The sequence below is a fragment of the Leucoraja erinacea genome, chromosome 36, assembly GCF_028641065.1.
Source record: "Leucoraja erinacea ecotype New England chromosome 36, Leri_hhj_1, whole genome shotgun sequence".
In the NCBI taxonomy this organism is placed as follows: domain Eukaryota; kingdom Metazoa; phylum Chordata; class Chondrichthyes; order Rajiformes; family Rajidae; genus Leucoraja; species Leucoraja erinaceus.
This window is the reverse complement of record NC_073412.1, coordinates 14,574,280-14,592,088: the sequence shown is the minus strand read 5'-3', so window position 1 is coordinate 14,592,088 and position 17,809 is coordinate 14,574,280. Positions and strand designations below refer to the sequence as shown.

General features: G+C 47.0%; 1 protein-coding gene across 1 annotated transcript in view; it reads right to left on the bottom strand.

The window, feature by feature from the left end:
* Positions 1 to 9,704: 9,704 nt before the first annotated feature.
* tln2b (talin 2b) overlaps positions 9,705 to 17,809 on the bottom strand; it is a 321,397-nt gene continuing 313,292 nt past the window's right edge. The window contains 2 exon segments of the mRNA XM_055662804.1: positions 9,705 to 11,365; positions 15,215 to 15,340. Of these exon segments, the coding sequence (XP_055518779.1) occupies positions 11,237 to 11,365; positions 15,215 to 15,340 (255 nt within the window). The 3' untranslated portion in view covers positions 9,705 to 11,236.

Genomic DNA, 17,809 nt, shown 5'->3' with positions numbered 1-17,809 from the left:
CGCAGCTTCTCTCCGCACTTCCCACCATGTCCTAGCTACAATTGATCAGGTCCGCGGAATTTATATACTGATCTATTTTAAGACCTCGAGCTCCTCTTCTTCGGCCGATGGATTCCTCATGACATCACCATTAACTTCTCCGAGTTCTGTAATATCCTTTTCCTCCCTTTACTTGTCCCTTTACCTCCCTCCTCGACTCCATTCAAGGACCCAAGCAGTCGTTCCAGGTGCGACAGAGGTTCACCTGCATCTCCTCCAACCTCATCCATTACATCCGCTGCTCTAGATGTCAGCAGATCTATATCGGTGAGACCAAGCAGAGGATGGGCGATCGTTTCGCCGAACATCTCCGTTCGGTCCGCAGTAACCAACCTGATCTCCCTGTGGCTCAGCACTTCAACTCCCCCTCCCATTCCATATCAGACCACTCTGTCCTGGGTCTCCTCCATGGCCAGAGCGAGCAACACCGGCAATTGGAGGAACAGCACCTCATATTCCGCTTGGGGAGTCTGCATCCTGCGGGCATGAACATTGAATTCTCCCAATTTTGTTAGCCCTTGCTGTCTCCTCCCTCAGCCCTCGGGCTGTCTCCTCCTCCTTTTTCCTTTCTTCTCCCCGCCCCCCCCAACATATTCATGTTGCACCTCACCGCCTCCTGTGGCTCCACACGTCGATGATCTCCTTGAGTTTTAAGACTCTCTATTCTCTCCCTAGTTCCTGTTTTGCCATGAATACACTTTATTTTGGTTTAGCTTAGAGATCCAACGTGGATAGAGGCCCTTCGGCCCACTGAGTCCATACCGTCCATTGCTCACACATACATTTGTTCTATGTTATTCCACTTTTGCATCCTACGCACTGGGCATTTTTTTACGGAAGCCAATTGTCCTACAAACCTGCACGTCTTTGGGATGTGGGAGGAAAATATATGCACCTGAAGGAAACCCACACGGTCACAGGGAGAACATACAAACTCTGCACAGACAGCACCCGAGGTCAGGATCGAACCCAGCGGTTCTACCCACTGTGCCATGTAGAATCCATTTGAGCTCCTTCACCATTTTTGCCAAAGGTATTTCCTGATTTGTTCTTGAGTCCTGATTTCCTCTTACATGCACTACACCCCTGTACTATGAAAGGGGTTCATTTGATCCCAGATGCCGGTACCCAGCTGACACAAGCTTCCTTCTTTATCTTGACCAGAGCCTCAGTGTTCCGTCATCTCAGCTTCCTACTGCCAGCCTTGCCCATTATTTTACCATGGATATGCTGGCCATGTATAAATTGTAAAATCCTCCCACTTGCCAGATGCCCCTTTATCTGCAAACAGCCTCTCCCCATTCAACCTTTCACTAATGTCACAGAGATTGGCCTTGCCTCAATTAGGACATCAAACTCTGTATCATTCCAGTCCTTTACCAGAATTGCATAAAAACCATGAGAATGGTGGTCCCTGGTCCCAAAGTTCTCCCCTATTTACACACCTGCAACACTCACCTCTAAACTAAACGAAACAAAACTATCTACACTAACCTCCATTTGCCATTCCTCAGCCCACTTGGCCAGCTGATCAAGTTCCTGCTGCATTTTTTGATAACCATCTTCACTGTCTAAAGAGGAGGAAGAAGGTAAAAGTTAGTTGCCTTCCATCACAGTGGGGAACGTGAGGTTGCCCAAAAACAAGATGGATGCTGTCTGCGCTGGTGGGGACTCGGAGGGAAAGCCGCGAGTGCAGTGAACATGGTGTTTGCAGGGACATGGCTCCATGAGGACATCCCGGACTCTGGTGCGAGTGTGGACGGCTTTCTGGCTCTTCGGATGAACAGGGGCTGCAGAGAGTGACAGCGGTCGGTACAACTCAGGTCAGATCACGGTGAAGGAGCGTGTGTGTGTGTGGCCCAGACATTGAACTGATGGCTGTGGATCTCCACATGCTGTGTCACCCAGGGATTCTCACAGGCAGCTTTCAGCTAAAGTGTAACCCTTGATTCCTCCCTCTCTCAGTCCCAACTAATCATCCTCCAATTTCACTGTAGTCCTGCTCAGTTTCACTGTTTGTATCCATTCATTAACACCTCTTCCACAGCCAACAATGGACCATTGTGGGCTCCACCTTCCCTTGATCATCTGGCTGGCTTTGATTTGTTCTTTTCATACCTTTCATTCATTCATTTATTGTACCTTTTCATACCTCATGATGGAGTAGATCTGATGGGCTGAATGGCCTAATTCTGCCCCTAAGACATGAACTTATGAAGACTAGTTTCCCTCTCCCCCGACTCTCAGTCTGAAGAAAGGTCTCGACCCAATACATAGAAACATAGACAACAGGTGCAGGATTAGGCCATTCGGCCCTTCTTGTCAGCACTGCCATTCAATGTGATCATGGTTGATCATTCCCAATAAGTACCCTGTTCCTGCCTTCTCCTAATACCCCTTGATTCCGCTAGCCCTAAGAAGCTCTATCTAACTCTCTATTGAATGCATCCAGTTAATTGGCCTCTACTACCTTCTGAGGGCCAGAATTCCACAAATTCACAACTGTGTGTGAAAATGTTTTTTCTCATCTCAGTTCTAAATGGCCTACCCCTTATTCTTAAACTGTGGCCCCTTGTTCTGGACTCCCCCAACATCAGGAACATGCTTCCTGCCTCTAACGTGTCCAATCCCTTAATAATTGTATGTGTTTCTATAAGATCCCATCTCATCCTTCAAAATTCCATTGAATACAAGCCCAGTCGCTCCATCTTTCATCATATGACAGTCCCGCCATCCCGGGAATTAACTTCGTGAATCTATGCTGCACTCCCTCAATAGCAAGAATGTCCTTCCTCAAATTATGAGACCAAAACTCCACACAATACTCACCAGGGCCCTGTACAACTGCAGAAGGACCTCTTTGCTCCAATACGCAACTCCTCTCGTTATGAAGGCCAATCTGTCATTAGCTTCTTCACTGCCTGTTGTACCTGCATGCTTACCTTCAGTGACTGATGTACAAGGACACCCAGGTCTTGTTGTACTTCCCCTTTTCCTAACCTGACACCATTCAGATAATAATCTGTCTTCCCGTTCTTGCCACCAAAGTGGATAACCTCACATTTATTCACATCCAGAATCAGTACCCTGTTCCTGCTTTCCCCCTGCATCCCTTGATTCCTCTAGCCCTTAAGAGCTAAATCTAACTCTCTCTTGAAAACATCAGGTAAATTGCCCCCTACTGCTTTCTGTGGCAGTGAATTCCACAGATTTACAACTCTCTGGGTGAAAATGTTTTTCCTCCTCTCTGTCCTCAATGGCCTACCCCTTATTCTTAAACTGTGATCTCTGGTTCTGGACTCCCCCAACATCGGGAACGTTTTTCCTGCATGTAACCTTCCATTTCTTTAAGAATTGTATATGTTTCTATCAGATCCACTCTCATCCTATACATCACCTATTCCTTTTCACCAGAGATGCTGCCTGACCCGCTGAGTTAATCCAACATTTTGTGTCTATCTTAAGTCAAGGACCATCAGTTCTACTTGCTGTGGATTCAGTGGGTTGTGTGTGAGCATTGAAGGGGAGGGGAGTTTTGTACCATCTCAGTCTGTCTGACATGATTCAACTACAGTTTGCTCTTCGAACCTTGCTTCCCAATCCAAACGACATGGTTGTTGGGAGGTTCCACCTAGTGGAGTTCCAGAGAACTGCAGATAATTGTAACTGAATAAACCTTGCACCAGAGTCAGAGTCATTCGGCACAGAAACAGGCCCTTCAGCCCAACTCGTCCATGCTGACCCATCTAAGCAGTTCACATTTGCTAACATTTGGCCCATATCCACAACCATATACATATCTGGCCAAGCATCTTTTAAGTGTTGTATTTGTACCTGCTTCAACTACCTCATTTAGCAGCTCTTTCCATAAAGCAATCATCCTCTGATGAAAAAGTTAACTATTAAATCTTTCCCCTCTCATCTTAAACCTATGTCCTCTGATTCTTGATCCCCCTACCCTGGGTGAAAGACTCTGTACATTCACCTTATCTATTCCTTACCTCTATAAGATCACCCCTCAGCATCCTACATGCCAAGGAATAAAGTCCTAGCCTGCCCAACCTCTCCCTGGAGCTCAGGCCTGGAGGATTGAAATACAATAGCAGCAGGCTGCCCTCCATTATTGGTAATGTTTCTTAAACAGAGGTCGGCAGTGCAAGAAGTGGCTCATTTTAACAGAAAAATGACTCTTAAGCATGCTAACCTTGGTCTGATTCTGAAAGTTGTGGCTCAAAAGCAAAATCTAGGACCAGAGACCACAGCCTCAGAATTAAAGGACGTATCTATGGAAAGGAGAGAATTCCTTTAGTTAGAGGGTGATGAAACTGTGGAATTCATTGCCACAGACAGCTGTGGAGGCCAAGTCATTGGGTATTTTTAAGGTGGAGATTGACAGATTTTTGATTAGTTCAGTTGTCAAGGGTTATGGGGAGAAGGCAGGAGAATGGGGTTGAGAGGGAAAGATAGATCAGCCATGATTGAATGTCAGAGTGGACTTGATGGGCCGAGTAGCCAAATTCTGTCCCTATAAATCCAACAGCTGCTGGAATTAAAAGCCGTAAATGCAGGAGTCACTGTGCAGATGGGGGAGCGCTGGGGAGGGTGAAGCAGAGCTAACGTGTCAGATTGTGGACTCATGATCTAGATTCAGAGTCCAAGTCCCACATGGGATGTGAGCTCAAAGCCTCTGCCGAGAGTTGATGAGGAGTTGATGGAGAAGCACCTTGACGAAGGATCCGTCTATAAACAAGAGGCCCTTTGTTCTCTCCAGCAGACAGCATTAATCCCATTGCACTCATAGGAAGCAAACATTTACCCCAGGGATAATACACAAGAATTAAAGGGATTATAATCATATTCTTTCATATGAAGAAAGACTGGATAGACTCAGCTTGTACTCGCTAGAATTTAGAAGATTGAGGGGGGATCTTATCGAAACTTACAAAATTCTTAAGGGTTTGGACATGCTAGATGCAGGAAGATTATTCCCGATGTTGGGGAAGTCCAGAACAAGGGGCCACATTTTAAGGATAAGGGGGAAGTCTTTTAGGACCGAGATGAGAAAATCATTGCTCTTTTCACATAGAGAGTGGTGAATCTGTGGAAATCTCTGCCACAGAAGGTAGTTGAGGCCAGTTCAATGGCTATATTTAAGAGGGAGTTAGATGTGGCCCTTGTGGAGATCAGGGGGTATGGAGAGAAGGCAGGTACAGGATACCGAGTTGGATGATCAGCCAAGATCATATTGAATGGCGGTGCAGGCTCGAAGGGCCGAATGGCCTACTCCTGCACTTATTTTCTATGATGCTTTAGAATCTTAGAGTGAAAGAGTCATACAAGGCAGAAACAGGCCCTTCAATCCATCTGTCCATTCTGCCCAAAATGCCTCCTCTGCACTGATCTGACCTGTTTGTGTTTGGCCCAAATCCTTCTTAACCTTTCCTATCCATGTCAGACACAAAAAGTTGGAGTAACTCAGCCTGACAGGCAGCATCACTGGAGATAGGTGACATTTCAAATCGCGACCCTTCTTCAGACTGAGAGTCAGGGGAGAGGGAGTCTCGAGATATCGAAGGGTAAGGTGTGAAAAGGATAGACCATTGCAGGGATCGCTGGTCGCTGCGGACCCGGTGGGCTGAAGGGCCTGTTTCCTCGCTGTATCTCAACTAAACTAAACAAAGGAAGTAAATAAACGACAGTTTAATTGGGCAATCAGGTAATTCCTTAGTCATAAGAGTTGGGGAGAAGAAGGTGGATCCCAAAGGGATTAGCAGAGGGATAATGATTTACAGGGCACTAAACCTGGGAGTGACTTTGGTTTACAGAGAAACCGTCATCTGTGGAAAGTGGTGATCTGATGTGACAAAGCCGTTTCAGAGACTTCAGGATATTGAAAGCAACACATCATAAAACATTAATCGCAGATTGGGCAAAATGACAAGAGGCAGAGAGTAGAGAGGGTAAACCTCAGCTCACTTTCCACCAACATGTGGCACCCTTACTCATCATGAAACCATCCAAACCTGCCTTAAAACTAAAGACTGACAACCACCTGAGAGAAAAGATTCCGTCTCTTAAATGGGCAGCCCCGGAGTTTCAGAGATCTGTAGTTCTCGATCCCCCTCTCAAGAGGAAATTTCCTCTCTTCGCCCATCCTGTTAAGACGCCTGAGGACTTTTTATGTTTCATTCAAGTCAAGCGGCACGGTGGCGCAGCGGTAGAGTTGCTGCCCTACAACGAATGCAGTGACGGAGACCTTGGTTCGATCCTGACTACGGGTGCTGTCTGTATGGAGTTTGTACGTTCTCCCCATAACCTGCGTGGGTTTTCCCCCGAGATCTTCAGTTTCCTCCCACACTCCAAAGACGTGCAGGTTTGTAGGTTAATTGGTTTGGTAAATGAAAATGCCGGATCGCTGGTTGGCGCGGACCCAGTGGGCCAAAGGGCCTGTTTCCGCGCTGTATCTCTAAACTAAACTAAAAGTCCCTCTCAGTCTTTAGGAGATACAAATCCAACTGTTGCTCAATTGAGAAGCCATCCGCCCCACGCATTAGTCTGGTAAATCTACTCTGGATTGCTTCCAATCTATCCACAAATAACAAGACCAATAACGTCCATGATATTCCCCAGATGCCCGATCTAAGTATAACCTCTCTACCTTGGAATTAAATTCTCCAGCCAATGTATGATGCCATTGTGTTAGTGTTCCTGATGACGTGTTGCACAGACCATGCTAAGTGTTTGTGAAACAAGCACGTGGACACCTGGATCCTGCTGCAGTTTGAGTAAAACACTAAGTGCTGGAGTAATGGCCTCTGTGGAGGACACGGAGAGGAGACCTTTCGTGTTGGGACCCTTCTTCTACGTTGAGGATATCCTCATTTTGTGTCTGTAGAATCCAGCAAAAAGGAGGAAAACAGACCCACTGGCCCAACTTGTCCATGCAGACCAAGATGCCCTGTGAAAGCTGTTCCTATTTGTCCATATCTGTGAATGTAGGGCTCTGGAAAGTGTTATAGTACAGAGGGATACCATTCTCTGAAAGTGGTAAAGAAAAAGTGTTGTGTAGCCCATATCCCTCTAAATCTTCTCAATCCACATACAAGTCTTTCCAATGTTGTTATTGTACCCGCCTCAAATTTCTCTTCTGGCAGCTCCTTCCATATATGTTGTTCTTCAAGTTCCCATGAAATCTTTCTCCTCACTTCAAACCTATGTCCTTGGGTTGTTGATTTCCCTCCTCTGGTTAAAAGCTGGGTGGCACACTATACAGCGGTAGAGTTGCTGCCTCACAGCGCCAGAGACCCGGGTTCCATCTTGACCATGAGTGCTGTTTGTATGGACTTTGAACGTTCTTCCTATGGCTGATCCTATGGGTTTTCTCCCGGTGCTCCAGTTTCCTCCCACATTTTAAAGACGTCCAGGTTTGTAGGTAAAAATTGTAAATTATTCCTATTGTGTGGGATAGTTTTGATATACGGGATGAATGCTGGTCGGCACGGACTCGGTGAGCTGCTGTGTGTTTCTGAGCTGCACCTCTAAAGTCTAAAGGCTTTGTGCATCTATTCACCTCTAGACGATCATCTCTCAGGCTTCTGCGCTCCTTGCCTGCCCAACCTCTCCCTACAGCTCAGACCATCGAGTCCTGGCAACATCCTCGTAAATATTTTCTGCACCCTTTCCAACTTAATGACATCTTTCCTACCGCAGGGTGAACAAAACTGAACACAATTCTCCAAATGAGGCCTCACCAATATCCCAACTTTCACTCTGACCGATGAAAGCTTGCATGCCAAAGCTTTCTTTACCGCCCTATTTACCTGTTATTGAAAATGGTGGGGGGGGGGGGGGGGGGGGGGGGGGGAGATATCACCAGGCCTTAGACCCTGAAATGTGGATATATTCCACAAACAATAAAATCTAGGATTATAGTGGGGAGCTGCCAAAAGAGAATTTCATATATCATAATTTCATAAATATTTACCAATTTCCCTACATTTTGAAATAAATATTTTAAATAATTTGCTAACATTCAATGTTTAGATTTAGATTTTAGAGAAACAGGCCCTTTGGTTCAATGGGTCCATGCCAACCAGCAATCCCCGTACACTAGCACCATCCTACACACACTGGGGAATTTCCAATTTTTACTGAGGCCATTATCCTACAAACTGGCACGTCTTTGGAATGTAGAAGGAAGCCAGAGCACTTGGAGAAAACCCACATGGTCACGGGGTGAACGTACAATCTCCGTGCAGACAGGACCTGGAGTTAATATTGAACCCGGGTCTCCTGCGCTGTGAGGCAGCAACTCTACCATTGCACCACCGCAAACCGTTCAGAAACTGGACACTGCACCTCATTTAAAGAAAATGCACTTAGCATTAAGTGCCAGCTAAGAAGCAAAGATATATTGAACAAAAGGTGGGGGTGAGGGTATGAGTGAAGCTGAAACAGAAAGGCTGATTCTGGCTGGTGTTTCGTGAAGAGTTGCACCTTTAAATGAGAGTATGCGATGGAACAGAGCAACACAGGAACAGACCTTTCAGCCCACAACGTGTGTGCCCAGCATGATCCATGTCCCTCCACTCCCTGCATTTCAATGTGCCTAACCAAAAGCATCTGAAGTGCCACTATCGTATCTGCCTCCACCACCACCGCTGGCAGTGTGTTTCAGGCACACACCACGCTATGTAAATAAACTTGCCCTGCATAATTCCTTTCAACTTTCACCCTCTCACTTTAAACCCTCTTATCTGACATTTTCACCCCCCCTCCCCCTTTCTATGCCTCCCATTGTTTCATATACAGCCTGGTGGAATGAATTAGACTAGAGAAAAACAAACCACAGGCCTACCTCAGATGCTTGGGCAAAGCCAGTCTACCAGGACAGCAGCTGAAGTCAGGATCGATCGAACTGGAAGGTGTGTGTCAGAGCTGAAATCACAATCACCTCCAATGCACCAAAGTATCTGAAAGTTTTATCAAACGGGTGATGCATAGCTCAGCGGGATGAGCAGGTTTGAGAAGGTCACACAGATGGTGCCAGTTTCAGCAGCTGAAGGTACAGAAACTGGTTGTGGAAAGATTCCAATCAGCATTGTGCTGGAGGCAGAGGTGATGTTACAGGGATGTATGTAAAACAATGCATCTCACAGTACCTAGGTTTAAGGTGAAAGGAAAAAGATTTAATAGGAGTAACTTTTTCACACAGTTTGTTCCATACATTTTTGGTGGATGTATGGAACAAACTGCCAGCAGAGGTAGTAGAGGCTGGGACTATCCCAACATTTAAGAAACATTTGGACAGGTATATGGATCAGATATGGGCCAAACACAGGCAGGTGGGACATGTTGGGTAAGATGGGCTGAATGGCCTGTTTCCACGCTGTATCACTCTATGTGACAATGAAGCATCACAACCAGTGCTGGAGCAACACGAGGATCTATGAGGGGGAGTTGGAAAGCATTGGGAGGCAAGATGGCCGAGATTGCAGAGATTCACGCACAAGGACTGCAGTCTGAGCCCAGTGTCGGTCGCTGTGCTGGGCCAATGCAGGCTGTGGACTCTAGCAAGGATGTGTGGATGGCCGGGTGCTGCTGGAGGGCAAAATCCAGCAACGGTTTTAGATCCAAAGTTGCAGAAATCCCCTCAAGACATGTCATTTCCTTTGAAACCTTTTATTTCCGTGAATACAAAAAATAGTTTTTGTGGCCGATAAATTAGCACTTTATGTTACATACAGTAATACATTCTGTCATGGCAGAGTAATATACGCAATGCTTCACTGAAAGTTTGGATCATATGAAGTGTGGCAAGCCAGGAACCTGCGGACACATTGGATCTCTCCTGCACCTGCGAGGTGTTTTGTTCCACACAAGGCAGCTGGAAAACTATTCCCACCAAAGACCGTGGTTAGATAACTTGAATCATCTTGGTACATGAAAGTTCTTCTTGTAAATTCACGCTCCTCAGCTGCCCGACAAAACAAGAGGGTGGGTTAACTTTCCAGATGAACAACACCTTTTAGATGACAGGTCCGGGCTGGGGAGATGCAAGATTGCGGCGTTGATGGGCTACGATGCATCTTGCTGCGGGTCTGCCGAATGCAATTTCCAAAGATAAAAAAGAGTGATCTCTCACAGACGGGAGGTGCAGTCGGCATGGAAGACCATACAAGGTGACGCAGGGGCAGTGCTGTGTGGCTTGGCTTGCATTAACACTTTGTGAACGCTACTTATATGGACTCATCATGCAGAGGTTCAGCTGGGGGATGTCAGTGGGTGACATCAGTGGTATAGACCCTACCAGCAATGGCAGAGTAGTGCAGGCAACAGAAAGACAAAGCACACACAAACACACCAGGAGCAACCCTCTGACTATGTAGGAAACACAGCAGGCAATGAAAATGACTGGTGCACCCACCATCTTAAAACAGAGCAGGAATTAGGAATTGAAATGCAATGAACACCTTCAAAACATTCCTTGTCCCCTTCACAACGGATTATCTTTTGTGCCTCTTGTGTTAAAGACCCTATCAATGCTACTGAGGGCTGGTCGGAGGACACAAGGTGGATTTTCTCTTCCCAGTCTATGTTTAGCTGGTTTCCAAAGTCAGATTCCTGAAAACAGGGAGCACAGGAGCAGAAACTCCTTGCGTTGAACGTCCGAATAAATTTATACCACAGGATGGAACTGCAGGGTTGGCGGGTTGCCTGGGTTACGAGGGGAAGCAGATTAGCTTCTAAGCAGCACTGTCAGGATCTACAGGTATTCAGTAGTGAAAAAGCATTGAGTGATCCTGCATGACTTTTGAAAGCTCCCCTGCCAACGTTCTCTCTCTATCAATGCCTGGGGAATCTGCCCTCGCACGTTAACCGAGCAGGCCAGACTCAGACCGTTCCTGAACATCTTCTGTGTAGACAACTCGCCTACTGCCGCCCATGGGGCCTGGCCATAGTCATCTTGCTCTGTAGACTTCCCTGATTTGTATTTAGTGCATGCAAGCCTTGGGAGTACAGGAAGCCAATACTAAACTAACATAATTCTCGACTACGATCTATAATTGGATAATTCCTAGCTAATGCAATGTTCCACCTTCTCAGTGTACAATGCTATCAGATTCCCAACTGGCTCAAATTCTGAGCAGCTGGAGATCTTTGTGAAACCGGACTGGTCGGTCGATGGTCCAGACATCTAGCTCTCCTCCTCCCGTAACTCTGACGGCAGGAACTTGTACTGTTGTTGGCGGATCTGGGCCAGCTTCTTCCGAGCTTCCTCCAGCTCCTTCTCCTTCCTCAGCATCTCCTCCTGGGCTGCAATGATCTGCACACAAGGTAAAAGCATCACTTGCATCTCAGTCTTCTGAGGGGTAGGATATACATGCATTTAGATGGACAAGGGCTGATTAGGCATAGTCAACATGGTTTGGTAAGTGGGAAGTCGTGTCTCACAAATCTGAGTTTATTTTGAAGAAGTGACCAAAAGGTTGATGAGGGGTGAGATTGTAGAGGGCAGGACTTTAGCAAAGCATCCAACAAGGTTCTGCATGGTAGACTGCTCTGGGCAGTTATCTCCCATGGGATCCAAGGAGAAATAGCTGAATGGATAGAAAATTGGCTTAATGGAAGGAAGCAGAGGGTGATGGTGGGTTTGTTTTTTGGACTGCAGGCCTGTGACTAATGGCATGCAGTGTTCAGTGCTGAGCGCAATACTGTTGGTCATCTAGTTCAATGTTTAATCGAAGGGGAGATGTTGAATAGGCTAGGACTTTATTCCTTGGAGCGCAGGAGGGTGAGATGTGATCTGATAGAGGTGTATAAGATCATGAGAGGAATAGATCTGGAAAATGTTCAGTGTATTTTCCCCAGAGTAGAATCAAGAACCAGATGACATGGGTTTCAGGTGAGGGCGAAAAGATTAAATAGGAACCTGAAGGGTAACTTTTTTCAACAAAGTGTGTGGAATGAGTTTCTGGAGGAGGTAGTTGAGGCAGGAACTATCGCAATGTTTGAACCTTTAGACAGGTGCATGGGTAGGACAGGTTTAGACGGATATGGGCCAAACTCAGGCATGTGGGACTGGTGTAGATGGGACATGTTGGTCCGCATGGGCAAGTTGGGCTGAAGGGCCTGTTTCCACACTGTATCACTGTATGTCTTAATAACTGACCTCCACTGGAAACAAAATGTCCGTAACAACAACAGGGCATGGTTGGAGGCAAGGGGGAGACTGAGGGGTCCCCGCTTGAGGTTTCTAAACCTGTACTGCCCATTAGTGAGGTACCAGACATGTGGGGGATGGCAAGTCTGGTTCATCCTTTCAAAAAGGGTGGTGGGGAGAAGCCTGATGATTTTACACCAATCGTGGGGAGGTGAGGGAGAGCATTAATGGACACTATAAGCAGGATGGAAGCAGAGATGGGCAGCGTGGCTTTGTCAAGACCAGGTCCTGTGTCTCTGATCCAAATGAGTTTTCTGTATAGCTCTGGGCAGGGCAGGGCAGTAGATGTGGTTTACATGGACTTCAGTCAGACTGTCAGATATGGGATCTGGTCCAAAAACATTGGGTCCATGGGATCAGGGCAATTTGGATCCAAAATGGGCTTGTGAATAGGAGCTAGAGGGCGATGGCTGAGGGCTGCTTGTGTGATTGGATGCCTCAGAGGAGTGGTATGCCCAGGGAACGTGCTGGCGGCTTTGCTCCTTGTAATATATGTGGATGACATGGACATGGATGTAGGAGGCAGGATCAGTAAGTTCACAGGTAATAGGTCAAAGTCAGGCACAGCTGTAGCCACGTGGAGAGGCATCAGGGTGATGTTGGTGACCTGGGCTCAGACGTGGCAGCTGGAGTTTAGTTTAGTTTAGTTTAGAGACACAGGCCCTTCGGCCCACTGATTCCACACTGACCAATGATCACACATAGTGTGTTCTATCCCCCACAATAGGGGCAATTTACAGAAGCCAATTAACCTACAAACCTACACGTCTTTGGAATGTGGGAGGAAACCAGAGCACCGGGAGATAACCCACGCGGTAACAAGGAGAACGTGCAAACTCCGTACAGACAGCATTCGCAGTCAGGAATGAACTCAGGTCTCTGGCGCTGTGAGGCAGCAACTCTACCGCTGCGTTACACTTTAACGCAGATAAACGTGAGGTGATATAATTGTTGAGGGTAGTGTATACACTATGAACGATAAAACCCAGGGAATACTGAGGAACAGAAGGACCTTGGAGACAACAGAAAGATTCTTGAAAGTGGCCATGCAGGTCGGTGACTGGCCTTCATTAGGGCGTCGAATACAGGAGCAGAGAGGTTATGATGCAGTTCTATTAAAGACCTCCAGTCACCACAATATAGACCAATGTACAGCACAAGAACAGAGCCGCTGGTCCACAGTGTCTGTGCCGAACAGGAGGCCAAGACCATCACTGATCTACCTGCACATAACTCAAATACCGCCATTCCCTACATATACATACTCCTATCTAAAAGTCCTTTAAATGCCACTAAAGTATGTGCTTCCACCACCATCCCCCGGCTGCGCGTTCCAGCCACTCATCATCTTCTGGTAAATAACTTGGCAAACAGGTGCAAATAGCTGCACAATGCTGGCTAATGCTGCCTAATGCTGTCGGCATGCCCAGCAACCTCTGCCCTCACATTCACAATCCGTGCATAACTCGTGTCTGGATCAGCTGTGAATCATTGACAGAGGTGGACCCTGTCTCAGGGCCACATCCCACCTCCCCACCAGCGTTTACCAGTGGCACCGTGGTCTCAGCAGCTCGCCGATACCGAGCCAGCTTTGTCTCAATGCCCCCTCAATGCCACGTGCTGATGTGCCCGCAGTGTGGCACCTTCTGTCTACGTGCACCACAGTGTTGGCATTGCCCTGCCTGACTCCATTTGTAATGTCTGCAAAACAATTCCCTCAAGTTGATCAGACAAGGTTTGGCCACAACAAATCCACGTTGGCTTATCTTAATTAGAACATAGAGCAGTATAGTACAGGAACAGGCCCTTCGGCCCACAATGTCTGTGCTAAACACGATGCCAAGACCATCACGCAGCACATAACCCATATCCCTTCATTCCTGCATATCCATATGTCAATGCAAAGATATCTGCCTCAGCCACTAGCACCGGCAGCAAATTCCAGGCACTCAGAGCTCTCTGTGTAAAAAACCTGCCCCATTTATCCCCTTTAAACTTTGCCCCCCTCATCTTAAAGCTATGCCGTCTAGTATTTGAATTTTTCCATCTTGGGAAAAATATTCTGACTGTCTCATAATGTTATATATTTACATCAGGTCTCCCCACCACTAGTCTTGTTCCAGAAAAAACAACCCAAATCTGTCCAACCTCTCCCTGTAGCTAATACCCACTAACCATCATTCTGGTAAACCTCCTTTCATAAGCCTCCACATCCTGTAATGGGTCGACTAGAACTGCAATTTCTGCAGATTACTCGAATTACAACCGAACCAAAGTCCCACAAAGATGCATCATGACTTCCTGACTCTCTACTCAAATGACTTAATGCTCGGATTAAACTCCATCTACCATTTCTCCATCCATTTCTGTACCTGATCTATACCCTACTGTAGACTTTGACAGTCTTCCTCACGGCCCGTGACCCTAGCAAAATTGGTGTCATATGCAAACTTATTAACTTATTATTGCCAACATTTATGTCCATCATTGAATATATCACAAACAGCAGTGGTCCCGACGGACCCTACTGGTGACAGACCTCCAGCCCGAATATTGTCCTTCCACCACAACCCTACATCAACAAGCCAGTTCAGAATCCATACGACCAAGTCATTATCGTAATCTTCTGGATTAGTCTCCCACGAGAGACAATAATCAAATGCCTGATGCAGACACCATCCACTGCCTACACTCATCAATCACCTCTTTAAACAAACGTGCTAGAGAAAGGATGTGATTTTGCTGGGGAAGATGCAGAGGAGATTCGTCAGAATCTTGCCTGGGATGAAGTTCTTCAGTTATGAGGAGAGAAAGGAGAGAATAAACTAAACACAGAATATGTTGGAAATGGGCCAGAGGCACGTCGATGATTAGCGAGTGAGTCGGTACAAAGCCAGACCCTCCACCATTGCTTTGTGCTACAACACGAGAGTCACAAGTCCTGATACACACCTGAGCAATGCCTCCCACGAACCGCGTTTGGACGACAACGTTCTCCTCGTCGGGTTTGTCAAACGCTGCCTTTTGAGCTGCTCGGACCAGGTTGTCTGAAGCCCTCTTCACTGCATTTCCTGCCGTCTGGAAACAAATCGACCATGTTAGTGCGATGGGTTGGAGCATCATCCACCCTAAACCAACTGACCGATCCATCCCTAATGCCTGACCCCAGTCCGGCCGCACATTGTTGCCCGTTATCAATGGTAGCAGACCACTCCACACTGGAGATGGGCAGAAAATGCTGGAGTAACTCAGCGGGACTGACAGCATCTCTGGAGAGAAGGAATGGGTGACTTTTCAGGTCGAAACCCTTCTTCAGACTGAGAGTGGGGGGAGAGGGAAACTGGAGATATGGATGCGTGCAAAAATAATGTAAGGTGTGAAAATGACAGATCAAAGCAGATGATGGTCAAGGAAATGTATAATGGCTCATTGATGGCTGAGGGAAAGGTGACATCAAGGCATACATCAGGAGGAGAGTGAAAGTACGCTGGACCACTTCAGTGTCTCCCGTCTCCCATCAGGCAAAAGGTATAGAAGTGTGAAACCGCACACCTCCAGATTCTGCTCTGCTCTCACTCCCCATCCCCCACTCGTAACAAAGGCGGAGTCCTCCTTGTCCTCACCTTCCGCCCAACCACAACCAGAGAGCAGTGCTGAACTACTATCTTCCTCATTGGTGACCCTTGGACTATCCTTGATCGGACTTTGCTGACTTTATTTTGCACTAAACTTTATTCCCTTATCATGTATCTATACACTGTAAATGGCTCAAGTGTAATAATAGGTTGTCTTTCTGCTGACTGGATAGCACGCAACAAAAAGCTTTACACTTTATACGTGACAATGAACACAACTGAACTGAGGAAGAGTGAATGAAAGGTGCAGTGGTGTGGGATTCCCATGGGAATAATCGGCAACCTTTGGTAACATTCCCAACCCACTGTGAGGGCCTGTATCCAACTAAAGAGGGGCAGTGAGAGAGGGTGAAGGTCGGGTAGTCTGGGGTGAATGGAATACATGGGGTCGTGGTCAGGCGATGGTGGAGCAGTAGCACATGCATAAACAAGAGGTCACAAGAGGGCTCGGGGAAACCTATCCCTTTTACACACATGGAGCACAGGATCATGGTGAACCATCCGTGCTTCACAAAGGCGGCCATGGTGGCGCAGTGGTAGAGTTGCTACCTTACAGCGCTTGCAGCGCCAGAGACCCGGGTTCGATCCTGACTACGGTTGCTGTCTGTACGGAGTTTGTACGTTCTCCCCGTGACCGCGTGGGTTTCCCCCGAGATCATCAGTTTCCTCCCACATTCCAAAGACGTACAGGTTTGTAGGTTAATTGGCTGAGTGTAAAGTGTAGAGTATAAAATTGTCCCAAGTGTGTGTAGGATAGTGTTAATGTGCAGGGACTGCAGGTCGGCGCAGGCTCGGTGGGCCGAAGGGCCTGTTTCCGCGCTGTATCTCTAAACTAAACTAATAGGGGGGCAATGAAATATTAAATCAGAGACAGAATCATACTGAGTGGTAGGGCAGGGGTCGACCAGAGGACCAAGCATTTTACAAAAAACAGAGACTAAACATTTAAGGAGAGATATAGACCATGGGCCGAGGTGCTTTTTCGTTTCATTTTGTGACCCAAATCACGTATCCACCTTTAGTTATATCATATTGTGTAAAAATATTATAGAAATCGTCCCTGAAACTCGTTAAGAACAAAACCTGAACATAATTTTAAAATATGAGTAAAAACAACCAATTATCCGTAGTAATTGTCCAATCAAAGCACGTTTGACATTTAGTCGGATGCCAATCACGCGCTTTGTTTCATGCTAGCTAGGCAGCGAGCACACTGGGATCATGGCTGCCTCCTCATTACATCACAACAATAGCAACGTTTCCAAGGAAGAAAGGTAATGTATTTATCTTTTTAAAGTTATGATGTTGTGAACTGTGAAATAAAAATGCAATATAAAAATGTAGACAAAATGTAGAGCTAGGGTTAGGACAGGTTTAGTGTCAGTGTCAGGGTTAGGGTCGGGGTAAGGGTTAGGCATTTTCCTCTCAGTGGAAGAGGGTTAGGGTTAGGGCAGGGGTCGGCAACCTTCGGCCCACGAGCCAGATCCTGCCCGTAACCCGAAAACATCCAGCCCGCTGGCGTATTTTTTTTTTTCTGAGGACTTCTGTGACAGAACCAGCACTACGCTGAAGGCGGCCCGGGTCTGAGCTGAGCAGCAGGGGGGAAGAGAGGGCTGTCCGGTGTTGCAGCAGGCGGGCGGACTGATGGAGCTGGTGCTATGGGGGTGCTGAAGTCGGCCCGGGTGGCGTGCAGGATAGTGCTGCTCCCCACCATGTTGACATTGGGTGTAATCGTGGTGTTGGGTGGGATGCTGCTGATGATAAAGAAGGGCATGCTGGCCGAGGTGGAAATGCTGAGAGGCCACATGTATGGTCCCAAAGAGGCTCCAGCTCCAGCCGTGGGCAGCTCTGGAAGGGGGCGAGTTAGGGTTAGGGTTAGGTTCCTTTCAGTGGAAGATGCCTTAGCCTTCCC